Genomic DNA, 26,112 nt, shown 5'->3' on the forward strand with positions numbered 1-26,112 from the left:
TAGTTCATATGTTCATTACATGTACGAATAATGTTCATATTACATTAATCACACACAAAAAAAAAAAAAAAAAAAAAAAAAAAAAAAAGAGTACAACCAACTAGAAATGTGCAGTGAGCAAAAATGTACAGTGTATTCAGAAAGTAATCAGACCCCTTCCCCTTTTCCACTTTGTTACCTTACAGCCTTATTCTAAAATTGATTAAATAAGTTTATCTACACACAATACCCCATAATGAAAACGCAAAAACATGGTTTTAGAAATGTTTACATTGAAAATAAAAAACAGAAATACATTATTTACAAGTATTCAGACCCTTTTCTAAGACTCTAAATTGAGCTCGGGTGCATCCTGTTTCCATTGATCATCCTTCAGATGTTTCTACAACTTGATTGAAGTCCACCTGTGGTAAATTCAATTGATTGGACATGATTTGGAAAGGCACACACCTGTCTATATAAGGTCCTACAGTTGACAGCGCTGTCAGAGCAGAAACCAAGCCATGAGGTCAAAGGAATTGCTCGTAGAACTCAGATTGTGTCAAGATACAGATCTGGGGAAGGGTCACGAAAAATGTCAGCAGCATTGAAGGTCCCCAGAAACAGTCCCCAAATACAGATGTGCCAAGCTTGTAGCATCATACCCAAGAAGACTTGAGGCTGTAATGGCTGCCAAAGGTCCTTCAACAAAGTACTGAGTAAAGGGCCTGACTACCTATGTAAATCTAATATTTCAGTTTATTTATTGTTATAAGTTTGCAAGGGATCTGAATACTTTCCAAATGCACTGTAGTTTTAAAATATGCAGCATCAAACAGCCTGGGCATAATATCTGCTCGGTGAAATGTCGATTAATACCAAGTGACAGGCAGCAATGAAACACTCGGGCTCCCAGTCAGTTTCTATTAGGCCTTTTTATTCATCAAAAGAAAATGGCGTCCCCATTCATAGATGACTGCATTTATAACAGACATGGGTCAGAGGAGCAGTCTGTGACCAATATTCACGTGGCTATTTGTGATCACAGTTTTTAAAACCACCACTAAACAATTATTCAACTTTACCCATGATGTGACATTAAATCTCAACCGTGATAACCAAAGGTAACTCTTTATAGTTCATTTTCTCTCTCTAGTGTACAGGACTAAGTTAGGTTAAACCCATTCATTTCGGTGACCCATCACAGAGTATTGTCACACAGGAAAGCTGAGATATATGTAAGGTACATTACAGTGCACTGTTCAGTCTAGGAGTCTTATCTAGGCAGCTTTAGGTAGAACCAAATAAAATGTACAATAATAAACTTTGTAGACTCAAATGAAAAAAGGTAGCCAGAAAGAGCGTAAAGGAGAGCTGCATGTCTTCAGGAATATTCATAAAAGTGTAGTTCTGACCTTTTCATTTTCTTGAAAACGCCAACTAGGTGTCTCGGTCTCCCACCTCATATTTTATCTAAGCCTCACACAAACCCTGTAGCAATGGTACCATAAAGAAACATTACTAACCAGGTTGCAGTGGGAACTGACTACATCGCATATACCCCATGACACAGGTCATTTCACAATAAGAAAAAAGAAAACAATGAGAAATGGAGGTCTATTTCCTCAAGGCGGAAGCTGTACATGCCAACTACATTTCAGGGGTGATGACCCCCCGCCACACCACACAAAACCATGAGACCAATACAGGAAAAACACACTGCCAACCTCCAATCTCTTAATGAAATCTGTTTATTTCTGTTTTGTGAGTAACATCGTACGTTCTACCTTTTCCTCCCTGCCCTCCAAAATGTACTGTAGTAGATGAATGCCCAATCAACCAACAGCTGCTGTGGATCCTCATCACCCAATCACATGCAGCTTAGAGTTTTGTCGGGGGAACCAATCCCCATTCACCTCGCTCGATCAGACACCGGAGAAGAAGAATTGTAGGATTCCAAACATGACTGACCGACATTCACCACTAAGGAATCTGAGACCAGAAAACTTGACCAGGATTCCATTCAGACAGACAGCGACAGCAAATGACCTAGTATGCGTTTCCGTGGTAGCCTCAGTTACCTTGAAAAGTGCCAACTTTTTTTTTGTATATGAGACAAACCTCTAATGGCTTTTGACTTCCACTTTTTTATGATGTTCTGAAAACAGCATGGACAGGTTCACAAGAATGGGAGAAAGAAACAAGGAACGTAAAATCCTGCAGGCGGTTCCAATCTTTCCTCCTTAGTTCCTTTTTCATGTCGTATGAGATTAAGTTTAAAAGGAAAAGACAATGAATCATTCAGTGAGAAAGTAGTGAGGGGGGAAGCTTGTCTGACACCCTGAGAGTACTCTTTATGACTCTTGTAAGACTCAAACTGTCATGAGAAACATAAGAGTAAAAGTCTTCAAGATCTGTGTTATATTCTGCTGCTGTTGCTTTTGACTTAGGAAATGAATTCACAGGATGTGCTTACTTACTCAGCTACCAATAGCCAGGCGGGAGACTGAATTATCCCACCAATGAGGGAGGAGGATGCGCGAGCTGAGCCAGGATTTTTCTTCTCTTGATGAGTCAGCAGGAGCAAGGACATCAGTATGAAAACCTTGGCATCTCCGTGAAGCCTGCCAGCAACCAACAGTCACCCCTCCGAGCACCAGCCTCACATACTCCCTCCCTCACAAATATTTGTTAATGTACACTTACACTATATCCCTACATTATAGATCAAAAACAAATGAAAAAAGACATGTACAAAGTATTAAAAGAAACGTCACAGTACATTCACAGAAGAAAAACGTTCAGCAAACCTTTCTCTCTAGGGCTGTGTAACGCAGCACAGAATCTAATCTATTGAAGCCTGTTTGCTAAGCTCTCTCTGTTTCAAAAACTTTGCCCGCCCCACAGTTCTGCGGGGAATTAAGCATGTACAATGGACCCCCCCTTACTCCCAGCTCCACTCTATTAGGAACAACTTGAGCGAGGTATTCTACAACTAAACACACTTTTTTTTTTTTTTAAACGTGGTGGAAGCCACATGGAATGAAATGTCGAGGAGACCTGTTTATCATGGGAACGTTTGTCTCTTGAAACCCTCCCAAAACCACAACTGCAGTGTTAAAAAGCAGACAAGACATCCAAATTGCATGTTTTTTTTTTTGTCGACCTTCAACAGAAATGCTCATGTTAAGTCTATCTACTCCTCTGACACATACAAAACACATGGGACTGTTAAACTGGACCAAGCAAGAAGACATTGAGGGGGAAAATGGCTAAAACCTACGAGCTGTAGTGTTGCCCAGATTCACCGGTTGATAAATACTGTCTAGATCTGGGGGATGGATGGATGGGGGGCTGATTAGCAGAAGCATAGGGTGTTGGGGGGTGGGAGGAGAAGAGAAGACAAGGTGGGGTCCCTAGGTTAGTGTCTGCTGCACTGTTACAGAATGGTATGGGAAATCGATTATTCTTTCTTCGCTGTTCGAAAAAGCCCCTTTCTACACCAACAACTCAGTCTTCATCTTCACCATACTGGAATCCACACTTCCATATTGGAGGCAGTCATGATTGTTTTCTGTTGATCCTGACGAGAGAGAGATCACTTCATCGTCCTGGGAGGGGGGAGGTGTGGAGAAGACAGCCGGAGGCGGTGGTTAATAAAGGGAGCCGGGGTAGGGGGGGGGGTCAGGCCAGTTGGTTTAAATCAGAAGATCCAGGGTTGTGGCAGCCACTTCAGTCCTTTCTCCCTTTTGTGTTTCTAGGGGACCTCCTGAGGACATCATCTTCTTGTTTCTGGAGAGAGCGGGAATGAGAGGGAGATTTGGGTCATCATTATTTCTACTCTGAACAATTAAATTGACACAATCAACCCAGTCACAATTATTTCTAAAGCCATTTTTACCTCAGAAGTTGCCAACAGAAAGCTCTGATTTGTCGTCACAAACCACATCATGCTTACCAAGACTTGCCTTACTGTCCCGTACCTGATCAGTTGCCACCTCCTCTTCCTCTTCCTCATTCACTGCTGCCTCTTCTTCTTCTTCCTCCTCCTCCTCCTCTTCCTCTTCCTTCTCTGCAGGGCTGTCCTCTGCATCACTCTTCTTCCCCGCTGCTGCTATGGAAACCAACCAACAGAGTTGCTTTTACTGAGACCATTGTGAAATACCCCCAGGTGAGGCAAGGCCGCACGCATTGTCAAGTGAAATGACACCGTCTTGACATACATTTGTGAAGCTACAGTACAGAGAGAGGGACCGAGCCAATGAGTCCTAACCTGGCTGGCTCTTCTCCTCCTTGACTTGGTCCTCCTCAGCCTTCTCCTCTTCCTCCTCCTTCACGTCTGGCTGAGGCTCGTCTGTCTTCTTGTAGTCAGCTGCAGCTGGAGCCACCGCCTTCTGTTGGGGAGAGAGAAAATATACACATTAACACAGATCAAAACATAGTCTCTGATGAAATCACTTAGTCATCCATTAAGGATTTTACTCCCACCGACATTTACTGAAAGTCTGGGGGAGTCCTGACGACTTTGTTGACAAATAACCATGCAGGTTGTGTGTGGGGGAGTAATTTTCATAATAAATTAGACACTATTGAGATGAAACCTTAAATGGTCTGTGGTCCCTCACCTTTCCGGTGCAGAAGAAGACAATGATGAGGATGAGGGGCACGGCCACAGTCAGCACATAGACCACCCACAACCAGGGACGCTCGTCTGCTGCAGTCATCATTTGGTTTACCAGCCCGGGCTAGAGGAGATGGGAGAACAGTCACGGAATGGTCAAGATCTGGGAACCAACGACCACAACCAACCAACATCAACTACATTACCAGCAGGGTATGGATTACATATGCACTATTGGGGGTGCCGTTGAAAGTAGTTCTTTGTAACAAGTTTGCCACAATATGGCTGGTATAACAAAGTGTTGGGTATGGGGCATTAAGAAATGGTCGGAAAAGGTCAATACCAAGCCGACCACAAAAAAAAAAAACTTCACTCCTGTATCTTTCATATGAACCCGAAATATGTATTGTGTTATGATTATTTTTTCTTCTTTTTTTTAAAGTTATTGAGGGTTTCTTTACACATCTCACTCACTTCCTGAGAGTCTTCATAAGGGCTGGGGGTTTCCTGTTTCACAGTGCATACTTGTGCAACATACTTGTGCACTTGATAAAACAAAAAGATTCTTGCTTTTGTTCAATCTCAGTCAAAAGAACCCCTTAGGTTAGGACGAATGAATGATCAAACTAAGTCTCGCATACTATGGGAGAACAATGACAGATCACGGGAGGGTGTGCATCCAACTCCATCCATACTACAATAGCAGACCTGAGACGAGCTGTTCCATATTAACAGTGGCAGCCAAATGGCCCAGCATGGCTACCAGTGTAAAACCAAATGATCCATAGAGCAAACAATGAGGCTGTGAAAGCAGTGGAATGCTCAGCGGTCCCCACGCTTCACTGTGAGGGGTATGTAGCTAGTACAGCCGTGTGTGTGTGCTGCTCTGACAGAAAGGTAGTGTGTGCGAGACTAAGAACAACAAGAAAGAGCGTGCTAAGAGAGAGCGCCATGAGAGAGAGCGGAGAGCGCTAAGAGAGAGCGCTAAGAGAGAGCGGAGAGCGCTAAGAGAGAGCGCTAAGAGAGAGCGGAGACCGCTAAGAGAGAGAGGAGACCGGAGAGCGCTAAGAGGGAGCGGAGACCGGAGAGCGCTAAGAGGGAGCGGAGACCGGAGAGCGCTAAGAGGGAGCGGAGACCGGAGAGCGCTAAGAGGGAGCGGAGACCGGAGAGCGCTAAGAGGGAGCGGAGACCGGAGAGCGCTAAGAGAGAGCGGAGACCGGAGAGCGCTAAGAGAGAGCGGAGACCGGAGAGCGCTAAGAGAGAGCGGAGACCGAAGAGCGCTAAGAGAGAGCGGAGACCGAAGAGCGCTAAGAGAGAGCGGAGACCGAAGAGCGCTAAGAGAGAGCGGAGACCGAAGAGCGCTAAGAGAGAGCGGAGACCGAAGAGCGCTAAGAGAGAGCGGAGACCGAAGAGCGCTAAGAGAGAGCGGAGACCGAAGAGCGCTAAGAGAGAGCGGGAGACCGAAGAGCGCTAAGAGAGAGCGGAGACCGAAGAGCGCTAAGAGAGAGCGGAGACCGAAGAGCGCTAAGAGAGAGCGGAGACCGAAGAGCGCTAAGAGAGAGCGGAGACCGAAGAGCGCTAAGAGAGAGCGGAGACCGAAGAGCGCTAAGAGAGAGCGGAGACCGAAGAGCGCTAAGAGAGAGCGGAGACCGAAGAGCGCTAAGAGAGAGCGGAGACCGAAGAGCGCTAAGAGAGAGCGGAGACCGAAGAGCGCTAAGAGAGAGCGGAGACCGAAGAGCGCTAAGAGAGAGCGGAGACCGAAGAGCGCTAAGAGAGAGCGGAGACCGAAGAGCGCTAAGAGAGAGCGGAGACCGAAGAGCGCTAAGAGAGAGCGGAGACCGAAGAGCGCTAAGAGAGAGCGGAGACCGAAGAGCGCTAAGAGAGAGAGGAGACCGGAGAGCGAGAAGCCTAGATGTATAGAGAGAGTGCCATTAAGCCCAACATGCCAGGCATCCCAGGAATTCATCTTTAGGAATAAAAGGCAGCATAGGTCTGGGGCTGCAGGGATTTAGACGAGAGGCAACCAAACTAACAGCTAATCCTTGGGTACGAGCCAACATCATCCCAACGGGACTCACAACTACTGCACACAAGCTTATTTTGCCTCAACTGCAATGGAGCGAGACCACCTACGCGTGTAAGAAGCAGGGCCACTGCTTAATAGTCCACAGCCCCAGCTGTACGTTTGGCTCTATGGAACAGTGTACTCTAGCGGTGCAAGAATGCACCAGCCACTTCAGGCTACACTCTTCCTCTGGGTAACAGTCATGCTAGGCTAGCTCAAGAAAGGGACCGGGTAAGAGTCATGCTAGGCTAGCTCAGGAAGCTTTTCAACTAAATCCAACTCATACAGAGGAGTAGCTGTAGCATGGTGAGTGACTGTTCCACTGTTACTGCTCAGCTTGGCCTCTCTCTCTCCCTAGAACACCATGTGTATGTCTGTTTCCACTTATGGGCGGAGCAGGCCAGGGTTTTTACGCGTCACACGGAACAGATAGCCACGCTAACCAGTAGCATTCCTCTGAAGGGTGTGGGGAGTGTGTCTATTCTGGTGTCCCCATGAGAACACATAGGCAGAGAAGTCACCACTAACCACTGATATTCTCTGAATAAAGATGAATAAGATTACATGGACGGGGGCTAATACTTGATCAGCGCTCCCATTCGGAGACAACACTTCATACAGACGGCCCCTGATTCTAAGTATGTGGTTGGACAACACGTCACCTCTAGTTTAGTCTGGATTTACTTTATTGCTAACCCCAGAGGCTAGAGACTTCATGCAACGCAGAAAATATCTGCATAGCTCCATGGAGAGGTTTCAGAGAAGTCCCTGGCTACAAGGACAGGTCCCGTAGATGCACTTGCTGCAAAACAAACATCCATTGGAAAAATTAAGATCTTGCTGTACTCTACTTCTTAGATGCAACAGGAATCCAAAAGAGACGTTGAAAGTGCTATGGTTAGGATAGAAGAGTGGTCCTGCCAGTTAATGACACCGCATACATTTCCTTATCAAATGTCAGCATATTTTTTTGTTTTATCAACGAGGCGTGAGGACTCGCCCGTCCTAACTATTATGCGACCTCTCAACATACCTCTACACGGGTCCTGTGTACACCATCTTCACGCTTTGCATGCAAAAACAGTTACGTTTCACGAGAGATCCAAATGAAGTATGCTTCATGATCCACATGAAGCATTCAAGTGTAGGTGTACAAGTATATCAGTGTCTGTGTATGTGCTGTTGTACCCACCTCAGCGGCTCCCTCAGCAGCTTTCTTCAAACCCCAGCCGTCATTGGCCCAGCGCTCGGCTGTGTGCCGCTCGTTGGTGATGAAGAAGTTATCGAAGAAGATGTCACTGGACATGGACCACAGCTCCAGGCCCACGGCGTTGAAGGGGGTCATCCTGAAGGGATGGAGGTCCTCGAAGAAGTCCGGATTAGCAATCTTCCTGGGCTTCCACACACCCTGGGGAAGGAGAGGTGGAGGTACATTGAGAGTAGAGTACACTGTACTGTGAGCATTTCAATTATGTTAGGGTTCGAAGTATGTACATTGGGATTTGTCTGCAATGACAGCTCAGTAGTAAAAAAGAAAAAAAAGGGCAGGACATTTTCTTGAACACATGAAATAAAGTTACTATTCAAGATAATATAAATAAGCTCTCATCAATACATACACCACATGACCAAAAGTATGTGGACATCAGCTCGTCAAACATCTACTTCCAAAATCATGGGCATTAATATGGAGTTGGTCCCCCCCTTTGCTGCTATAACAGCCTCCACTCTTCTGGGAAGGATTTCCACTAGATGTTGGAACATTCCTACAGGGACTTGATTCCATTCAGCCACAAGAGCATTAGGAGTTCCAGTTCATCCAAAGGTGTTTGATGGAGTTAAGGTCAGGGCTCTGTGCAGGCCAGTGAAGTTCTTTCACACTAATGTCGACAAACCATTTCTGTATAGACCTCGCTTTTTGCAAGGGGGCATTGTAATGCTGAAACAGGAAAGGGCCTTCCCCAAGCTGTTGCCACATTGTTGAAAGCACAGAACTGCATATTTGTATGCTTTAGTGTTAAGATATCCCTTCACTAGAACTAAGGGGCCTAGCCTGAAAAACAGCCTCAGACCATCATTGCTCCTCCAAACTTTACAGATTGCATGGCTGTGCGCTCGATTTTATACAATGGGTGTGGCTGAAATGGCCATATCCACTAATTTAAAGGGGTGTCCACATACTTTTGTATATATAGTGTACAAATAGTTGGGAAATTCTGGAAGAGCAAGTGAAACTATTGTGTGCATGTTATTTAGGCTACACACTTCACTGGGGTGAAGCATGTTCCTAAAGAGGCTGATGCTTTGGTACATGGTACACGCTGGGAGTTGTGAAGGGTTACCTGGTAGTTGGGATTGTCGATCATTGGGGCCTTCCACTTGCCCTTGTAGTTGGGGTTGTCAATCATGGGCCGTTGCCATGCACCGCAGCCGGGGGCGGTCTCACAGAGGGCGTTCGGGATCTGAGGGGCCTCCCACTCGCCATCCATGTCCTCATCCCTGGAGAGAAGAACAAGTTACGACAATGTCACAGACACAGTCATACAGTGTACAAAATTATGGTATACGGTTGCAAGTTACTATGGGTGTGAGAAAGCAAAGAACAAGAGAAAGAAAAGAGACTGCATTTAGAGGACCTCGAAAAGGGGTCATTAGCCCGCATCTCAACATTGGTCTCCGCCCTCTTTCCACTGTGTCCCGTTCCTCTAGCTCTTCTCTACCGGCTCTAATTTAATTTCCGCCACAGAAGTGAGACATCAAAGCAGTGAAAAAGCAGCCCAAAAACCGGGCCTGGCTGTCCTGAGGCAAAGCATGCCTTGTGAAATTAGCTCCTCTCACCAGGAAGCCCACTCTCTTCACAGCGAAGAGGAGCTGCCGCAAAGGCTAGCAATTAGCTTCCAACACACAAGTGGGCTGACCTAGATGAGGATACAACATGAGGGAAGAGAAGACGGAGGGGAGGTGGTATATGAAGGGGAGAGACCAGACGAAGGGGAGAGAGAAGACAGAGGGGTGGTAGATTAAGGTAGAGAAAGAGGAGAAAGACAGAAGAGATGGAGTACTATGGTAGAGGGGAGAGAGACAGCAGTTTGAGAGTGTAGCAAGATAGCGGGGTGAGCTGAATGCGACGGTATGGTAGTTACCAGTCCTCGGGCTTGACTGCATCGGGGTCACTGGTGTACTCTGGCTGATCATCCAGCCAGCCGTCTGGCTTCACTGCATCCTCATCTGGGATCTGTTTTGGTGCATCCTCATCCCTGTGGGGCAGGCGGGTGAATTAGAGGGTACACGCACTAACACAGCACCCCCACACCTGGCACAAACATAAAACTGTCCACAGGACACACATATTATCCCATGTCAAAACAATCCAACTACATTTGAAACATGCACATGCTGTGTAATTTACATGTAAACTAATGTAACAGTATAACTTTAGACAGTCCCCTCGCCCATACCCGGGCGCGAACCAGGGACCCTCTGCATACATCAACAGTCACCCACGAAGCATCGTTACCCATCGCTCCACAAGCCGCGGCCCTTGTAGAGCAAGGGGAACTACTACTTCAAGGTCTCAGAGCAAGTGACGTCACCGATTGAAACGCTATTTAGCTCGCACCACCGCTAACTAAGCTAGCCGTTTCACATCCGTTACACTAACCTGCTGAAATAGCCTCCCTCTCCCTCTTATACACAGGCCCTTACCAGTCCTCAGGTTTGACTGCGTCAGGGTCCTGGATCTTGGGCCTCTCGTCCCAGTCCTCTGGCTTGTGGTCGTCGGGGTCCTCGATCTCTGCGGCAGGATTGATGGGTGGGGTCATGTCTGTCAGCAGGTTACCACTGTTCACTACTGTCTGGTCTACCAGCACCTCAAAGCTGTTGTCTGGATTCACCACTAGGAGGCAGGAGAGAGACAGAAAATGGTTAGAGGAACTAATAGAAATGTAACAAGAAGAACGAACACTATTCCCTAATCTAACTGGCATACGATCGTGTGTCCCACACAATACATTTCTATGTGATCGTTAAGTGACATCGCACCAGTTACAACAGCAGGGATACCTGAATGGTGCCTGAGAACATGTTGCGTCCTACCTGACAGGTCGCTCCTACCAGGTGGCGTGGCGAGAATCCGTCTCCTCACCACGTGCTCTCACCACTGGTGTCCCCCAGGGCTCTGTTCTAGGCCCTCTCCTATTCTCGCTATACACCAAGTCACTTGGCTCTGTCATAACCTCACATGGTCTCTCCTATCATTGCTATGCAGACGACACACAATTAATCTTCTCCTTTCCCCCTTCTGATGACCAGGTGGCGAATCGCATCTCTGCATGTCTGGCAGACATATCAGTGTGGATGACGGATCACCACCTCAAGCTGAACCTCGGCAAGACGGAGCTGCTCTTACTGCCCGTTCCATGATCTCGCCATCACGGTTGACAACTCCATTGTGTCCTCCTCCCAGAGCGCTAAGAACCTTGGCGTGATCCTGGACAACACCCTGTCGTTCTCAACTAACATCAAGGCGGTGGCCCATTCCTGTAGGTTCATGCTCTACAACATCCGCAGAGTACGACCCTGCCTCACACAGGAAGCGGCGCAGGTCCTAATCCAGGCACTTGTCATCTCCCGTCTGGATTACTGCAACTCGCCGTTGGCTGGGCTCCCTGCCTGTGCCATTAAACCCCTACAACTCATCCAGAACGCCGCAGCCCGTCTGGTGTTCAACCTTCCTAAGTTCTCTCACGTCACCCCGCTCCTCCGCTCTCTCCACTGGCTTCCAGTTGAAGCTCGCATCCGCTACAAGACCATGGTGCTTGCCTACGGAGCTGTGAGGGGAACGGCACCTCAGTACCTCCAGGCTCTGATCAGGCCCTACACCCAAACAAGGGCACTGCGTTCATCCACCTCTGGCCTGCTCGCCTCCCTACCACTGAGGAAGTACAGTTCCCGCTCAGCCCAGTCAAAACTGTTCGCTGCTCTGGCCCCCCAATGGTGGAACAAACTCCCTCACGACGCCAGGACAGCGGAGTCAATCACCACCTCCCGGAGACACCTGAAACCCTACCTCTAAGGAATAGCTAGGATAGGATAAAGTAATCCCTCTCACCCCCTTAAAAGATTTAGATGCACTACTGTTCCACTGGATGTCATAAGGTGAATGCACCAATTTGTAAGTCGCTCTGGATAAGAGCGTCTGCTAAATGACTTAAATGTAAATGTAAATGTTGAAATGTCTTACCCAGTGTGTAAAGGTGGGTCTTCTTGTCGGTGTAGTAGGTGCGCAGGTCTGCGTCAGGCTTCTTGGCGTGCTTCTCCTCGTACTCGCCAGTCTTGGGGTTCTTGTGGCGGAAGATGAAGTGCAGCTTGTAGTCCTCGCCACACTTGTCTGGTCCGAACATGATGGTGTAGGGAGTCTTGTCAACAAACTCATCCTGGTGGGTAGGACAAATATACATTTACTGTGGCTCTGTATTAGAGCATTATGGAATGTGTAACTGGCTACTGGATTTCCAGGCCATCTACATTGGTACATTTTAAATGAAGACCAAGCTAAGGGGTCTTCTACATAAATAGTGCACTTTTGAGAGGTTATTTTGTGTTTTCTGAGAGTGTCTTAGATTGCATGGTGCACGGATAGAATAATGAGCCAGATATTTCACTGGATGTATAAATATGAAGCATCCGCTTGGCGTCTCCACTTACTACCAAATATGGTGGTGAGAGGAAGCCCAGTGGCTGGAAGTGGGAGATGACGGAGCGAGATGGATTTTGGCTGATCTTCTGCAGATTCTCACCGACGAAACATTTGATCTCAATACAGTTTCCCGTTTCCAAAACTATAATATTTTATGAACAGAGTGGACTAAGTTTTGTAGATTTAACCATTTGCAAAAGTATACTATTTTATTATTATAATTATTCAAAATCAGTTTTTAGAATGAGTCCAAGGGTGCATCGAGTTATTGCACACGCACTTCGCAAAGTAGCTGTTCCCTAACGAAAACATGCTATAACGTGCCTTGGCTTCGTGTCCTTGGCGTCGCCCCCCTACTTTCTTGTTCTGCCCACTATGACTAATTTGTTCCCAGTTCGAAACGACAGGCTGTGGTCTATCTTGGGTTCATTATAAAAATCTTTGGTGCAGACGTGTGGCTTACCAGGTTAAGGTCTGGGGTCTGGGAGAGCAGTTTGACGTAGGCACCGCCACAGTCGATCCCCTGCTGGAAGTTGACCTCATACTGGACGATGAGGGGTTTGGTGTCGAAGATGAAGGGTCTGAGGAGCTGGGCTGAGATGGCGTGGTGCTTAGCACGTGACTTGAGGACCAGGCCTTTGTCTCCAGGCAGCTTGCTGTCTTTCATGTCCTCCACCTCCCAACTACCTGCAAGGAGGTCAAATATGTGAATATACTCACTTGATAACTGCCTGAATGGAGCCAAAGCTAGGTTGTAAAATGATTTGCTATGTCATGCCCTACTTAATACAATGTGTCAGAGACCTGGCCTAAATTTAACACCCACCGCCCGCCAAATGCAGGTAGATTTTAGCATTGGCAGGTAAGAATATCTAATTCACAAGCCATGTTAGCGGGTGGTCACACTTGGGCCACCACAGTGCGAGCATTTTATATAAAAATAGTAAAAAGTCAAGTATGGGCACATGCTGCAGTAGCTGTTTTCAAAGTATTTCTGCAGTTCTCTTTCATATCTGGCAGTGCACCAAAAAAATGGAATCCTAATGTTATAGCTATACCACCTGGCTGGGGGGCTGTGAGTGAAGTGCTAAAAGATTGGTTTTTAGAAGCAATCTACACAGGCATAAAAGTTGGTGTAACTACTACAATAATAATTTCTACATGTGTTTCTTGGATATTTACATTGTTTTGTTCACAAGTCAGGCTGTTCTTCAATGTTTGAGTTTGCTTCCACTGCTAGCGAAAACAAATGTTTCAAAAGGCACACCTTAAAGGGGCAGCTGAAATTGTCTCTCATCTCTATGTTGGTTAAAAAGACTGTTCACAACATATTAAATGAAATCGAGCAATATACCACATGACATCTTACTAGTAACACATTCATTGATTTAGAAACATTACAAAGCATGCTCATCAGCAAAAAATAACTGCTGTTTTTTTGTGTAATTAATGCGGGGGAAAATATTTACAAAAAAAATGGGTGGCTGGTAGATTTAAATCTACCTTCCACTGGCTGCTAGACTAAAAAGGTCCTCTGACCAGGGCCATAACAGTCTTAGTGCCTACCATCATACTTGGCGATATCCTCATCAATGTCCTCCTTCTTGGCCTTTGAGAGGACCCAGCTGAAACAGGAGAAGCAAATTGACTTGAGTCAAGTAAACAGGGTAGCACCTGGACACCAGAGGGACAGCCCCTGGGGGAATGACCTTGAGGCTGGGTTCGTAGTTAGGTCAAAATGGCAGCTGGTCCTATAGTGAACACTCAAACAGCACAGTGTGGCATATGAAGAGAAGACAATAAATGCAGTTTATAACACCCATGTTATTTCAGCACAGAATATTTGAACATATCTTCCTTGGTGTAGATGTAATTTGCATTACAAATGACTGTATATAACAATGCCTGTGTTTAACAGCACTGTTTCAAAGTTGAATGAGTTCTCACCTGTCTAGGGTCCCCCTGTCAAAGGACTCGGCGAAGAAGTGTTCCCCCATGGGCTCGGGAGCTTTGTAGGTCACCTAGAGAGGAGCGGAGAGCAGAGGGGTCAGTGGGTCAGCTCGTCCACTGCCTGGTGTGCCAACCAGGACACGTGTGTGTGTCCTATGCAAGAGCAATGGGAGGACATAGGTCAGTCAGATAGCAAACCTTCAAGTCACATTGCTAGTCAATGTATCACCTCAAGAGTTTCTTTTAAATGCCTCCCTACCTCTACTGAAGTTACGCTAGTCAGAGATTTTCACCACTGGAAATGTCTCATGACTGGCGTTAGCCATATCCTTTACGTAGAAACAGGGTCTAAAATGAACACCCGCCACCTGCAGGTAGGTTTTGGCATTGGCGGGTAGATGTCTATTTCACCAGCTATTTCACCAGCCACAGTGGCCTTTCACTCGCATGTGTGAATAAAAATAGTCAAGTATGATCAAATTTATAGTAAAATAAATCATGCAGAAGCTGTTTTGTAAGTATTTCTGCCATTTTGTTAGCTGGTAATTTAATTGTACAAAGAACTACAAATCCAATAGACTATTCCACCTTGCGCTGCAGCACTGCCTGGCTGGGGGCTGTGCGTATGTGTAGAGCTGAGTGAAAGATTCATTTTTAGAAGCTCTGTGCACAAGCATAAAAGTTAGTCAAATTTAATTGAAACTAAAGTTTACTGAAGTGAGACTTTGTCCTTGTGTTTGGCTATTTACATTGTTCACAAGCTAGGTTGTTTTTCTATGTTTGAGTTTCAACTGCTAGGGAAGAGAAGACAACACTTCTAGTAGTCAGACTCAATCTCACAGGCACAAACATGACTGTAGTTGCACAACCACCGTAACCTCCCACCCTTAAAGTGGCAGGTGAACAATTAGTCTTATCTGTGATATTTTGGTTAAGACTCAGGTCATAAAAAAATGAGCTCAAACCCCCCATTCACTCTACAGCCCATTCACAATGGACATTTGACTAGTGAAAATGGGCTTGGTTGGTATGTATGTGTGTACAAGTGAGGCACTCCCTTTGAGTCGATGCAGAGTATATCCAAGCAGTAAACCAAATTATGATCCATTTATCCTTGAGAGGAACAGTGAGCAGCCATGTTGGTATAACCTCTCCTCCTTGGCTGTCACAATGTGGGTATGCTGGAGGGAAAGAGAGGAGCTACACTATCTAACCACTAAAACTAACTTCATACACACTGGTCTAGGTCAATAGGATACTTACTTTAGGGGCTGGAGGCGGTCCCGGTGGTGTGTCTGCATCCTCTGGCTCCACCTCCCCATCCAGAAGCTCCTCCCCAAGGCCCAGGTCCTCCAGCTCGTCCTCCACGCCCATGTCTTCCGCCAGCTCCATGATAGGCTCCTCCTCCTCCTGGTGGGCGGCCACTGTGGTCAGTAGCAGCGTGGAGCACAGGCCCACGGCCAGCAGCACAACACACCTCACATTCAACTCCATTGTCTAGGGGAGAGGAGAGAGATCAATTCATAAACTAGGATAAAATGTGAGCGGTTGCCTCAGCTGTCCATAAGTGCTTTAATAATAAGTATGGCAGATAACAATGATAGTCTTGCTGACTCGAGCCTACTAATTACTTTGGCTAATTAACAGATCCCCATTTCCTGTTTGCATCTACATTCAGATTCCCAATGTTTCACCTTAGGATTTTTTCCTGCAGTGACGGCAAGGGTAGTGGGGTTTCATTGCGACTAGCGTTAGTGCAATACCATGCTAGCTGTTCCCCTAGACCCGTCAAACTCAACTCTGGACCGCCAAGTCAGTTCCACTGCATTTTTTCATTGTTCACCTATCATCACAGACTGATTTAGACCTGGGACACCAGGTGGGTGCAATTAATCATCAGGTAGAACAGAAAACTAGCAGGCTTCAGACCTTTTAGGGTAAGAGCTGAATGCCTCTAACATATTATCCATTTAAAAGCACACCTTGGCAGAAATACATTTTTTTTAATGACATACCGGTAATGAATATGGGGGAAAACACGGATTCCTATTGAATTCCTTCCTTAGCCAATACAGATTGCTAGCCACCTTACCTCGAGGGCTAGGGAGGAGGAGCGGAGTTACAGTATTATTGCTTAGTTACACCCATCCGTTCCTTTCACATCAAAATGACTAAGAGTAAAGGCTGATTTCAAACGGTGGAAGCTATGGGTAGGGCAAGAAAGATGGTGGAAGGGATGTGATGGAGAAAGGGAAATGACAGCAGAGAAAATGCAGCCATTAAATAAAGAGTAAGAAAAAATCTTGTTTATCCCCTTATTTAAAGGAAGGAAACTGGGGAGGAAGAATATGTGAGAGACTGGACTACATGAGACACCAGAAATATGTGGGCGAGTGACAATGCAAGTCAACATATCGCTGAGCTGAAAAAAAAAAAAAAGGTTACTTCCAGAGCAGGTGGCCATTGTGTCAAATTACATAGAGCTTTTTATCCTATTAGAACATAGAAAACCTAGCGGAATAGGTGGTACGTGCCGGAATCAAACAGACAACCCCGGTCTTATAAGGACTATAATTGAAAGTTCCTGGAACCAAAATGGTCCATTAATACTACTAGGTTCCCTCCTAAGGTTTTAAACGTTTATCCTTTCCATGCCTGCAGAACGCACACACCCTCTGACCGTTTCCAGGCATATGGTCACCATGCCATTACCCAGAGCCTCCCTGGCACCCATTGCCATAGCGACGAGAGGGGTGCCTGAGGGATATGCAGCCTTAGCCTTTCCCCTAATGCGATCAGTCCAAATGAGATTACACTAGCAGGCCATATAACACCCACTGAGTTTATACACGACACATATTTAACTTTCATATTATTCACAGGCAATTTACTCGACACACAAATAATTTAGGACAGACTGTGTGCACACAGACATGTTCCTCCGACACAGTCCCAAAATCAACCCTTAGCCTGCCCTACAACCCATCTACTGGAGTGGACTACATAAGTGTAAGCAATATGGCAAATATTCTGCCGAATTAACAGATTATTATAAATGTTTCTTAAGGCACATGTCGCACTGAATGTGGATCTAGCTTGTGTCTGCCAATTGCGTTTTAGGGACCATCCGCAGTAGACTGCCAACTTTTTTCAAACAATTCTGCATGTAAAATCAGTGTGCATTCGTTTTCAAATTGCGTTCAGAGGTTCTAAGTACTCTCGGCCAGGAAACGCTATTGCTGTGTCTGAGCCCTTATACCTATCCAATCCTCTCAGATCTTCGCTAGTGCCTAGGGGGAAAGGATTGATTCGGGATTGGGTTGTCTTCTCTAATCGGATAACGCCAATGAGATTGCAATTTGTGCCCTCATAAATCCCCCCTACTCTCACCCCTCAGCATGTTCTGATACCATTAGCCAAATAAGTGGGGCTGGTCACAGAGAGAGTGAGTATGTAAGAGTACTATTAGGTCCACATTACCATATGCAGTATACAACTGATATACACTGCTCAAAAAATAAAGGGAACACTAAAATAACACATCCTAGATCTGAATGAATGAAATATTCTTATTAAATACTTTTCTTTACATAATTGAATGTGCTGACAACAAAATCACAAAAATGATCAATGGAAATCAAATGTATCAACCCATGGAGGTCTGGATTTGGAGTCACACTCAAAATTAAAGTGGAAAACCACACTACAGGCTGATCCAACTGATGTAATGTCCTTAAAACAAGTCAAAATGAGGCTCAGTAGTGTGTGTGGCCTCCACGTGCCTATATGACCTCCCTACAACGCATGGGCATGCTCCTGATGAGGTGGCGTATGGTCTCCTGAGGGATCTCCTCCCAGACCTGGACTAAAGCATCCGCCAACTCCTGGACAGTCTGTGGTGCAACGTGGCGTTGGTGGATGGAGCGAGACATGATGTCCCAGATGTGCTCAATTGAATTCAGGTCTGGGGAACGGGCGGGCCAGTCCATAGCATCAATGCCTTCCTCTTGCAGGAACTGCTGACACACTCCAGCCACATGATGTCTAGCATTGTCTTGCATTAGGAGGAACCCAGGGCCAACCGCACCAGCATATGAGGTCACAAGGGGTCTGAGGATCTCGGTATCTAATGGCAGTCAGGCTACCTCTGGCGAGCACATGTGCGGCCCCCCAAAGAAATGCCACCCCACACCATGACTGACCCACCGCCAAACCGGTCATGCTGGAGGATGTTGCAGGCAGCAGAACGTTCTCCACGGCGTCTCCAGACTGTCACATGTGCTCAGTGTGAACCTGCTTTTATCTGTGAAGAGCACAGGGCGCCAGTGGCGAATTTGCCAATCTTGGTGTTCTCTAGCACCGGTGTTGGGCTGCAAGCACAACCCCCACCTGTGGACGTCGGGCCCTCATGGAGTCTGTTTCTGACCGTTTGAGCGATCAGAAACAGACACATGCCCATTTGTGACCTGCTGGAGGTCATTTTGCAGGGCTCTGGCAGTGCTCCTCCTGCTCCTCCTTGCAGAAAGGAGAGGTAGCGGTCCTGCTGCTGGGTTGTTGCCCTCCTACGGCCTCCTCCACATCTCCTGATGTACTAGCCTGTCTCCTGGTAGCGCCTCCATGCACTGGACACTACGCTGACAGACACAGCAAACCTTCTTGCCACAGCTCGCATTGATGTGCCATCCTGGATGAGCTGCACTACCCGAGAGCCACTTGTGTGGGTTGTAGACTCCTTGTCATGCTACCACTAGAGTGAAAGCACCGCCAGCATTCAAAAGTGACCAATAACATCATGATTTCACAGAATTGTGATTGACTTGGAGTTACATTGTGTTGTTTAAGTGTTCCCTTTATTTTTTTGAGCAGTGTATGTTTTTCAACCATAATTTAATCTAAAATCAAGTCATAATAGAGGGATCTAACCGAAGTCCATTAACACACAAACCAAAGTTACCAATTGTCTTTTTGTCAGGAGATTACCAGCACCTACACGCTAGCATGCAATCGCACACTATACGTACCATGTACATAGCTTAACCCCACGTGGTATTAGCATCAGTAGCACCACCGGCTAGCACTTCCCATGGCACAGCAGTAATGGTGGTAACTAGCCCAGACAGTCTAAACAAAATGGTTATTAGGTCAAGATAATCATGATGCACTACTGTCCATATATGGTATGAAGATTAATACTCCAGTACTACCGTTCTCATCACAACTCCTATTCAGTATCTCTATTGAATTTGTTCTGCAGGTCATATGTGCATTCTAAAGGCTCGCACACATTGCACCGAATGTGGACCTAGCGTCGGTACGGCGATCGTTCAGTGCACCGTTTTTACAGGACCACCGGCTGTAGACTTGACTGCCGACATTATTCACCCGATTATACATGTGAAAAGAAAATCACTGGAGTAGCTGGACAAAAATCCTTGAAGGTGGGTGAGAGCTATACACCCATCCCCCCCAGTCAACTCCCATCTGTCCAGAACCAGCCCCCCCCCCCCACGGGACACATCACCTCTACAACCATATCCCTTAAGGAGTGTCCTGAGGGGACAAATCAACACAGCCTGTGTGTGTGCGCTCGGGCGAAATGTACAAATCACCGGGAGGTACTAAAATCATGACTTATTGCAGAGAAGAAACCGTTGGACATCTATGATATGCTGCTCCCAATATCACCATACCCAATATAATCGTTTTGTGCCATTAATGACAATGTTAAGTACAATGTGTGTATTTACAATAGTCGCATTCTCATTAAATAATTCTTAAAAGAATAAGGCTTAGTTAATTAATTTAAACATGCTCATAAAACTGCACAGTTTAGGATTTGTACATTTTAAATGGAGTATAGTCTTGCTGCAACATATACCATCAACGTCAGATATCACAACATTCGATTTAATCATAAATCGGCACTAGTGTGTAGCAAGGGGTTTGGGTAGCCAGGCAACAGCCACGCAGGGTGGTTGTCACTAGTTCACACAGCCACAAAGAGAAAATTTGCCATATCATAAACATTTTGGAAAACAAAAACATTTGTAGAATAATTATGAATTTGTGGCTGTGTTAACTAGTGATGACCACAGTGCCTAAAGAGAAATTAATCTCAACTTTCCCTTCACAGCTTTTCATACATAGAAGAAACACTGTCACCACTTTGCTTTCACTAGCCAAGAGGGACACCTTCAGGCCCGGTGATGGTCCTGGCGGTGTCGGTCTACGCGACAGCTGGTGTGTTTTCTAACAGAGGGCTCTGCCATGCGTCTGTTTGTAAACTGTGACTAGGGTGTTTCCCTGCAACAAGTCAAGTTGCCAACAGAGGGGATAACCAGAGGGAAGCTCACCACCAAAGCACCATGCATGTATCTTCTTGATGACCAAGTGAGGGGTTAAGATACAAGACTTTTGGGAGTGGGTGAGGCAAAGGGGTTGTAGTTGACTTGCAAGGTCCATAGTTCGGCTTGGGCAATATCACTGATCTGGCTTTCAAGTCTATGAAAATGCCCTTTGTTACAAATTTAATCAGAATCATGCATAATGCACATTCACTAATAATGCCCAACTTCTCGTAGCAGGGCATTAGGCTATAGAAAATTAACACAGGTCTCATCAACAATCTCTCAAGCCCACGTGATAGTGATTGGCCAGCTAATCTTTATATTTCAAGTTTAGCCAACTAAACTAACTATTTGCAAGCCAACAAGGTTGAAGTTGTCTCTGTTTGAAAAGCATGTTAGCCTGTCCACTTTGTTCAGACGTTGAAATCAAGTAACCTAGACATATATACACAAAGGTATGTGGACACCCCTTCAAATTTGTGGATTCAGCTATTTTAGCCATACCCGTTGCTGACAGGTGAATAAAATATCTATAGACAAACATTGGCAGTAGAATGGACTTACTGAAGAGCCCAGTGACTTTCAATGTGGCACCATCATAGGATGCCACCTTTCATCAAATGTCTGCCCAACTAGAGTTTCCCCGGTCAACTGTAAGTGCGGTTATTGTGAAGTGGAAAGGTCTAGGAGCAACAACGGCTCAGTCGCAAAGTGGTAGGCCACACAAGCTCACAGAACCGCAGAGTTGGAATGTAGCGCATTAAAATAGTCTGTCCTCAGTTGCAACTCACTACCAAGTTGCAAACTGCCTCTGGAAGCAACATCTACACATCAGTTTGTCGGGAGCTTCATGAAATTGTTTCCATGGCCGAGCAGCCGCATACAAGCCTAAGATCACCATGCGCATGCAAGTGTCAGCTGGAGTGGTGTAAAGCTCACCGCCATTGGACTCTGGAGCAGTGGAAACATGTTCTCTGGAGTGATGAGTCATGCTTCACCATCTGGCAGTCCAACAGAAAACCTACCCGAATGCATAGCACCAACTGTAAAGTTTGGTGGAGGAGGAATACTGGTATGTGGCTGTTTTTCATGGTTCGGCCTAAATCCCTTAGTTGCAGTGAAGGGAAATGTTACCGCTACCGCATGCAATGACATTCTAGATGATTCTGTGCTTCCAACCTTGTGGCAACAGTTCAGAAAATACCTTTTTCTGTTTTAGCATGACAATGTCCCCTTGCACAAAGCACAGTCCATACAGAAATGGTTTGTTGAGATCGGTGTGAAAGAACTTGACTGGCCTGCACACAGCCCTGACCTCAATCCCATTTAATACCTTTACGATGAATTATAACGCCAACTGCGAGCCAAGGCTAATCGCCCAACATCAGTACCTGACCTCACTAATGCTGGTGGCTGAATGGAAGCAAGTTCCTACAGCAATGTTGCAACATCTAATGGAAAGCCTTCCCAGAAGAGTAAAAGCAGTTATAGCAGCAAATGGGGGACCAACTCCATATGAATGCTGATGACTTTTGGTCATGTAGTGTACTTTACTTCTCAGAATGAGAACAAGTTGCCAATTCCTTATATGATTGTATTTTATGCTTATTGCATATTTATAAAAACATATACTAGATAGCTAGTATAACAGTCTATGGCTAAAATGCTGCTACCGGTACCCCTAATGCTGCGAGCGACAAACTGAACATTGATTTTCCAGAGCCTATTTGGAAGATGTATTAGTCTGATGTCACGACAATTACAGTACTTTAATAAATTCTACCATCAATTCATTATAGTAGTAGTGCAGAACATGTGGAACAAGAGGGGTTGTCATATTGATACCCTCGTTTTAGTAGTGTCTGCTCTGAGCATAATTTGAGCAGTTCAGACATAAAGGGTATTGTTAGAAAAGTTACTCTATTACAGTAGAATAATATCTCAATTAGTTTTGGTGTCCATATGACCCATTCTGTTTAACCAAACCTCAAATAGCAAGTTGAAACCACTTGTCAGAGAGAAGGATGTGATCTCTTAACTTGTTTTGATGTGAAAGGCAGGGGAAAGGGCCTGGTGTGTATGTGTAAACCATAAAGTGTCCAAAATAAGGCCAATGTGTTTCTATAGGCTGATTTTGGATCTAAGCTTTTCGCCTGCCTTCCCGCCTTTGGGACAATGACTCCCAAAAATACAACATGAGAACAAGCAGACAAACCAAACTCATAAAATAACCTTGATTATTGCAATACAAGAATTTGGAATATCGCACAAAAACAAATTCTAATTCATTCAATATATCGCCCAGCCCTAACCCACAGTCACTCTGTTTGGGGGATACAGGAGCTTGAAGGGTGCTTGCAGCCTAGGACAGGTGTGAGGCATTTTGTGGTCCAGGGGTGGGAGGGCCAGAAGGATAAATGTGAGAGTAGTGCCAAATGTAACTTTCTCAACAAAGGCTGGAGACTTCATGCGGGCAAACAAAACACCACACACACACAGGAGGGGAGACCCTAGTTGTGCTGCCAAGTGGACAGCCTTCCCCCATTCACATCATGCCTCAGTGGTCACATGTCCTTGAGAGCAGAGCAGATAGGAGGGGAGGTGACTGTAGACTAATCAATCAGTGCTCAAGCAACACAGCAAGGAGTGTTATCTGTCAGCCAGGCTTCTGAATTCATTCCATCCAGTTCACGCTGTACTTGGGGAAAACAGTGCTGTCTTCTAATACTGAGGTCATATGGTTCTCTCAGTGTATATCATCTAAGTAGGAGACATCTTGTGCAAGATGTCGAACTGTGCTTTCACAGAGTGTCCTCTCATGGATAAGAAACATGCAGCAGCTGAAAGCCAACTGCTGTGAAGCCCTGTCTAGGTCATACTGTAGGGATCTGGGAAGGGCTGCGCCCTGGGTTGAAGCAGATAAGGCCCCCCCATGTGCCTTTCGGGGCCTTGACCATCTCAAAAAAGATAATGCAAGATGTAAGAAGATTATGTAAAAGCTCATATTATATTTTAAAGCATGTGTATCAGTCCATTGTGCCATTCAACATTAGTTACTAAATTGTCAACCAGAGTGGATTTAAAATGCAATTATCTTCTTAATGTCCAATCTTAAAACATAACAGATCGGTTTTAAATATTACCCACCAGAGAACTGAGAAGTTATTATTTAACAAAGTATAACAACAAATGTCCAACTTCCTACGCCCATTCAGATAAATTATTCATATAGAATACCAATTCCATTTCTCACAATAGCTAACCATTCAATAAGACACACCAATTCTAGCTTTGGGAAACATCGGGAGTCTGTATTGGTTGGACACCCTGAGTTCTGCATCCTTCTGGAAAATAACCCTATCACAATATAGCTGGCCCCACTATTCCTGTCAATAAAGGCATACGTAAAATCTCTAGGAACTCGATTTACCAGATATAAAGTGAAGTGTCCCTCACTATCAAATAAGCGCCCGAATCCAATTGTTCTCTGAACTGCACCATATTCCTGCAATTAGACCAAGCACTACACACACAGCAGGAATATGGTGCAGTTCAGACAAGTTGGATTCAGACATTTATTTCATAGCAAGGTTAACATTTCACTTTACATCTGGTAAATCAAGTTCTTAGAAATTATACATGTGCCTTGGTGGCAGAAAATACATTGGGGGAGGGGTGAAGCTGGCAATGTTGTGATATGGTTATTTTCGGTCGGCAGCCACCAGATCTATGCACAACTCAGGGAGTCCAACCAATACAAGACTTCTGATGTGTCCCAAAGCTAACCAATTCCGTTAGATAAGCAAACTGTAAAAGCCACATTTCCAAGAGGGCGCTGTATGACCTCTATCTAGCCGTTGCACTTTCTGGTTTCATTCAGTGGCGGAAGTGGGTTTGTAAAACTGGTCAGACTTCTAAGTGCTTTGCCAGTAATACCCGTTTCCATGGTAGAACAGGGGTAACAAGGTTTTCCTATAAAACACTCAGCAATTCCTACAAGCAGGCTTCATGTAGCTCCTAAGGGAAATTATTTAACATAGAATATTATCTGTACCTAGCTATAGTACTCATCTTGATAACCCCCTTTTGAAGGGAGTATGCTAATGTTACCCACTATATCCAACACAGAAAACGCGATTACAATTATCACACGAAAAAGGACATAGCTACATAGTTAGGGCAGAATGCTTATCATGAGTCCATTAATTTACTTGTGTACGATATTTAAATAGCCATATTGGTTTCGCACCATGACACACACTGCTGCATCATCACCACATTTTTTTGACTGATTTCTAGTGTTAGTCAACTACAATATAGTTTGTGAAAATGTCGGAACGTTATTGTAACAAATAGGTAATATGTCATTTTCCTTACTTTTAACTCGAGGCTGGTATCGCTTGCTTATCCACGTTCGATTCATCCCATGTAGCCAAGTTAGGTAACGTTAGCCTGTCCAACTTGTCTTACACAAAATGTCGGCAAAATGAACACACGAGCAAAGTGTGCAACTGACGGTGTTACATGACAATAAACGGAACAATTACATTAATTTGTTATCTTAATTGCTAACTAGGCTAAATTAGCTTGCTAGCTGGCCGTCAGCTAGCCAGTCTATGCTAAGACCACGCATGGGTTCTTGATCTTATTCAGAATTGCAATTAAACGATACTGGCCTGTATGCAAACAGCTGAACATCCTATATCAATTTAGACTGACATTATAATTTAGCGACTTGTGTTTGTAAGAAGTGATATTTGTTCGTCATTTACTTACCTCCTGATTCCGATGTGACCACTTGGAACTACAGCCGGATCACGTGTGGCTTTGGGGCATGCTACTGGATTAGTAGCTCCACCTTCTCTACTTGCTGATTGGTTGCCAAATTGAAAAACTTGATATTTTCCGGGAATTATAGGAATTTGATTGCTTGTACTACACGCTCATCACAATGAATGGTCTCCGCCCCCAATCTCAACCTCGTGGACGGCGATGATTTGTCCAGCTCTAAGAGGAAATGCATGCCGATTGGTTATAGTCAGACAAGGCTCAAATATAAATTTGCAGCAGCGAAAATGATTGATGATTGTTGTAGTTTGTGATCAATTAATGATTTATGTACTTTGTGAAGTTCGAATAAAATAGTAAAACTCTTTACATATTAATTTATCAACTAAAGCGCCGATGTGATCATTCTGAATGTGAAGTTTATTGAATATGGTGTAGGCTTATTCAATAATGTACAATATAATTACATCCCTGTTGATAGATGCATTCATTTGGATACCGTTCTTTTTTTCTGATCAATAAACAACAACAAATGCTAATTGCATGCCCCCATCCAGGTCAAAAGTGGGGGTGTTTGAACCCCATAATAATGGACTGGATTTATGTAGTGCTTTTACATGTGCTCAAAGCGCTTTATGGATGATCATGTTTGAAAATGAATGCT

The 26,112-nt window shown here is 45.1% G+C and overlaps 1 protein-coding gene across 5 annotated transcripts; it reads right to left on the reverse strand.

The window, feature by feature from the left end:
- Window positions 1-895: 895 nt before the first annotated feature.
- LOC115130790 (calnexin-like) lies at window positions 896-25,532 on the reverse strand. Of its 5 annotated transcripts, none has more exons than XM_065019757.1 (14): window positions 25,437-25,532; window positions 15,577-15,810; window positions 14,311-14,384; window positions 13,930-13,988; window positions 12,827-13,050; window positions 11,908-12,100; window positions 10,371-10,560; window positions 9,809-9,922; window positions 9,008-9,164; window positions 7,858-8,073; window positions 4,605-4,724; window positions 4,253-4,373; window positions 3,963-4,090; window positions 896-3,771 (listed from the first exon to the last, which is right to left on the reverse strand). In XM_065019757.1, exons 2-14 carry the CDS (start codon window positions 15,805-15,807, stop codon window positions 3,712-3,714), a joined length of 1,887 nt encoding a protein of 628 aa, XP_064875829.1. In that variant the 5' UTR covers window positions 15,808-15,810; window positions 25,437-25,532; the 3' UTR covers window positions 896-3,711. The 5 variants fall into 5 exon arrangements, with proteins under 5 accessions (XP_064875829.1, XP_029518096.1, XP_029518097.1 ...); XM_029662236.2 differs by having other exon boundaries at window positions 3,948-4,090; XM_029662237.2 differs by having other exon boundaries at window positions 3,963-4,093.
- Window positions 25,533-26,112: the final 580 nt, after the last annotated feature.

This window comes from Oncorhynchus nerka, linkage group LG6 (assembly GCF_034236695.1).
Source record: "Oncorhynchus nerka isolate Pitt River linkage group LG6, Oner_Uvic_2.0, whole genome shotgun sequence".
NCBI classification, from domain to species: Eukaryota; Metazoa; Chordata; class Actinopteri; order Salmoniformes; family Salmonidae; genus Oncorhynchus; species Oncorhynchus nerka.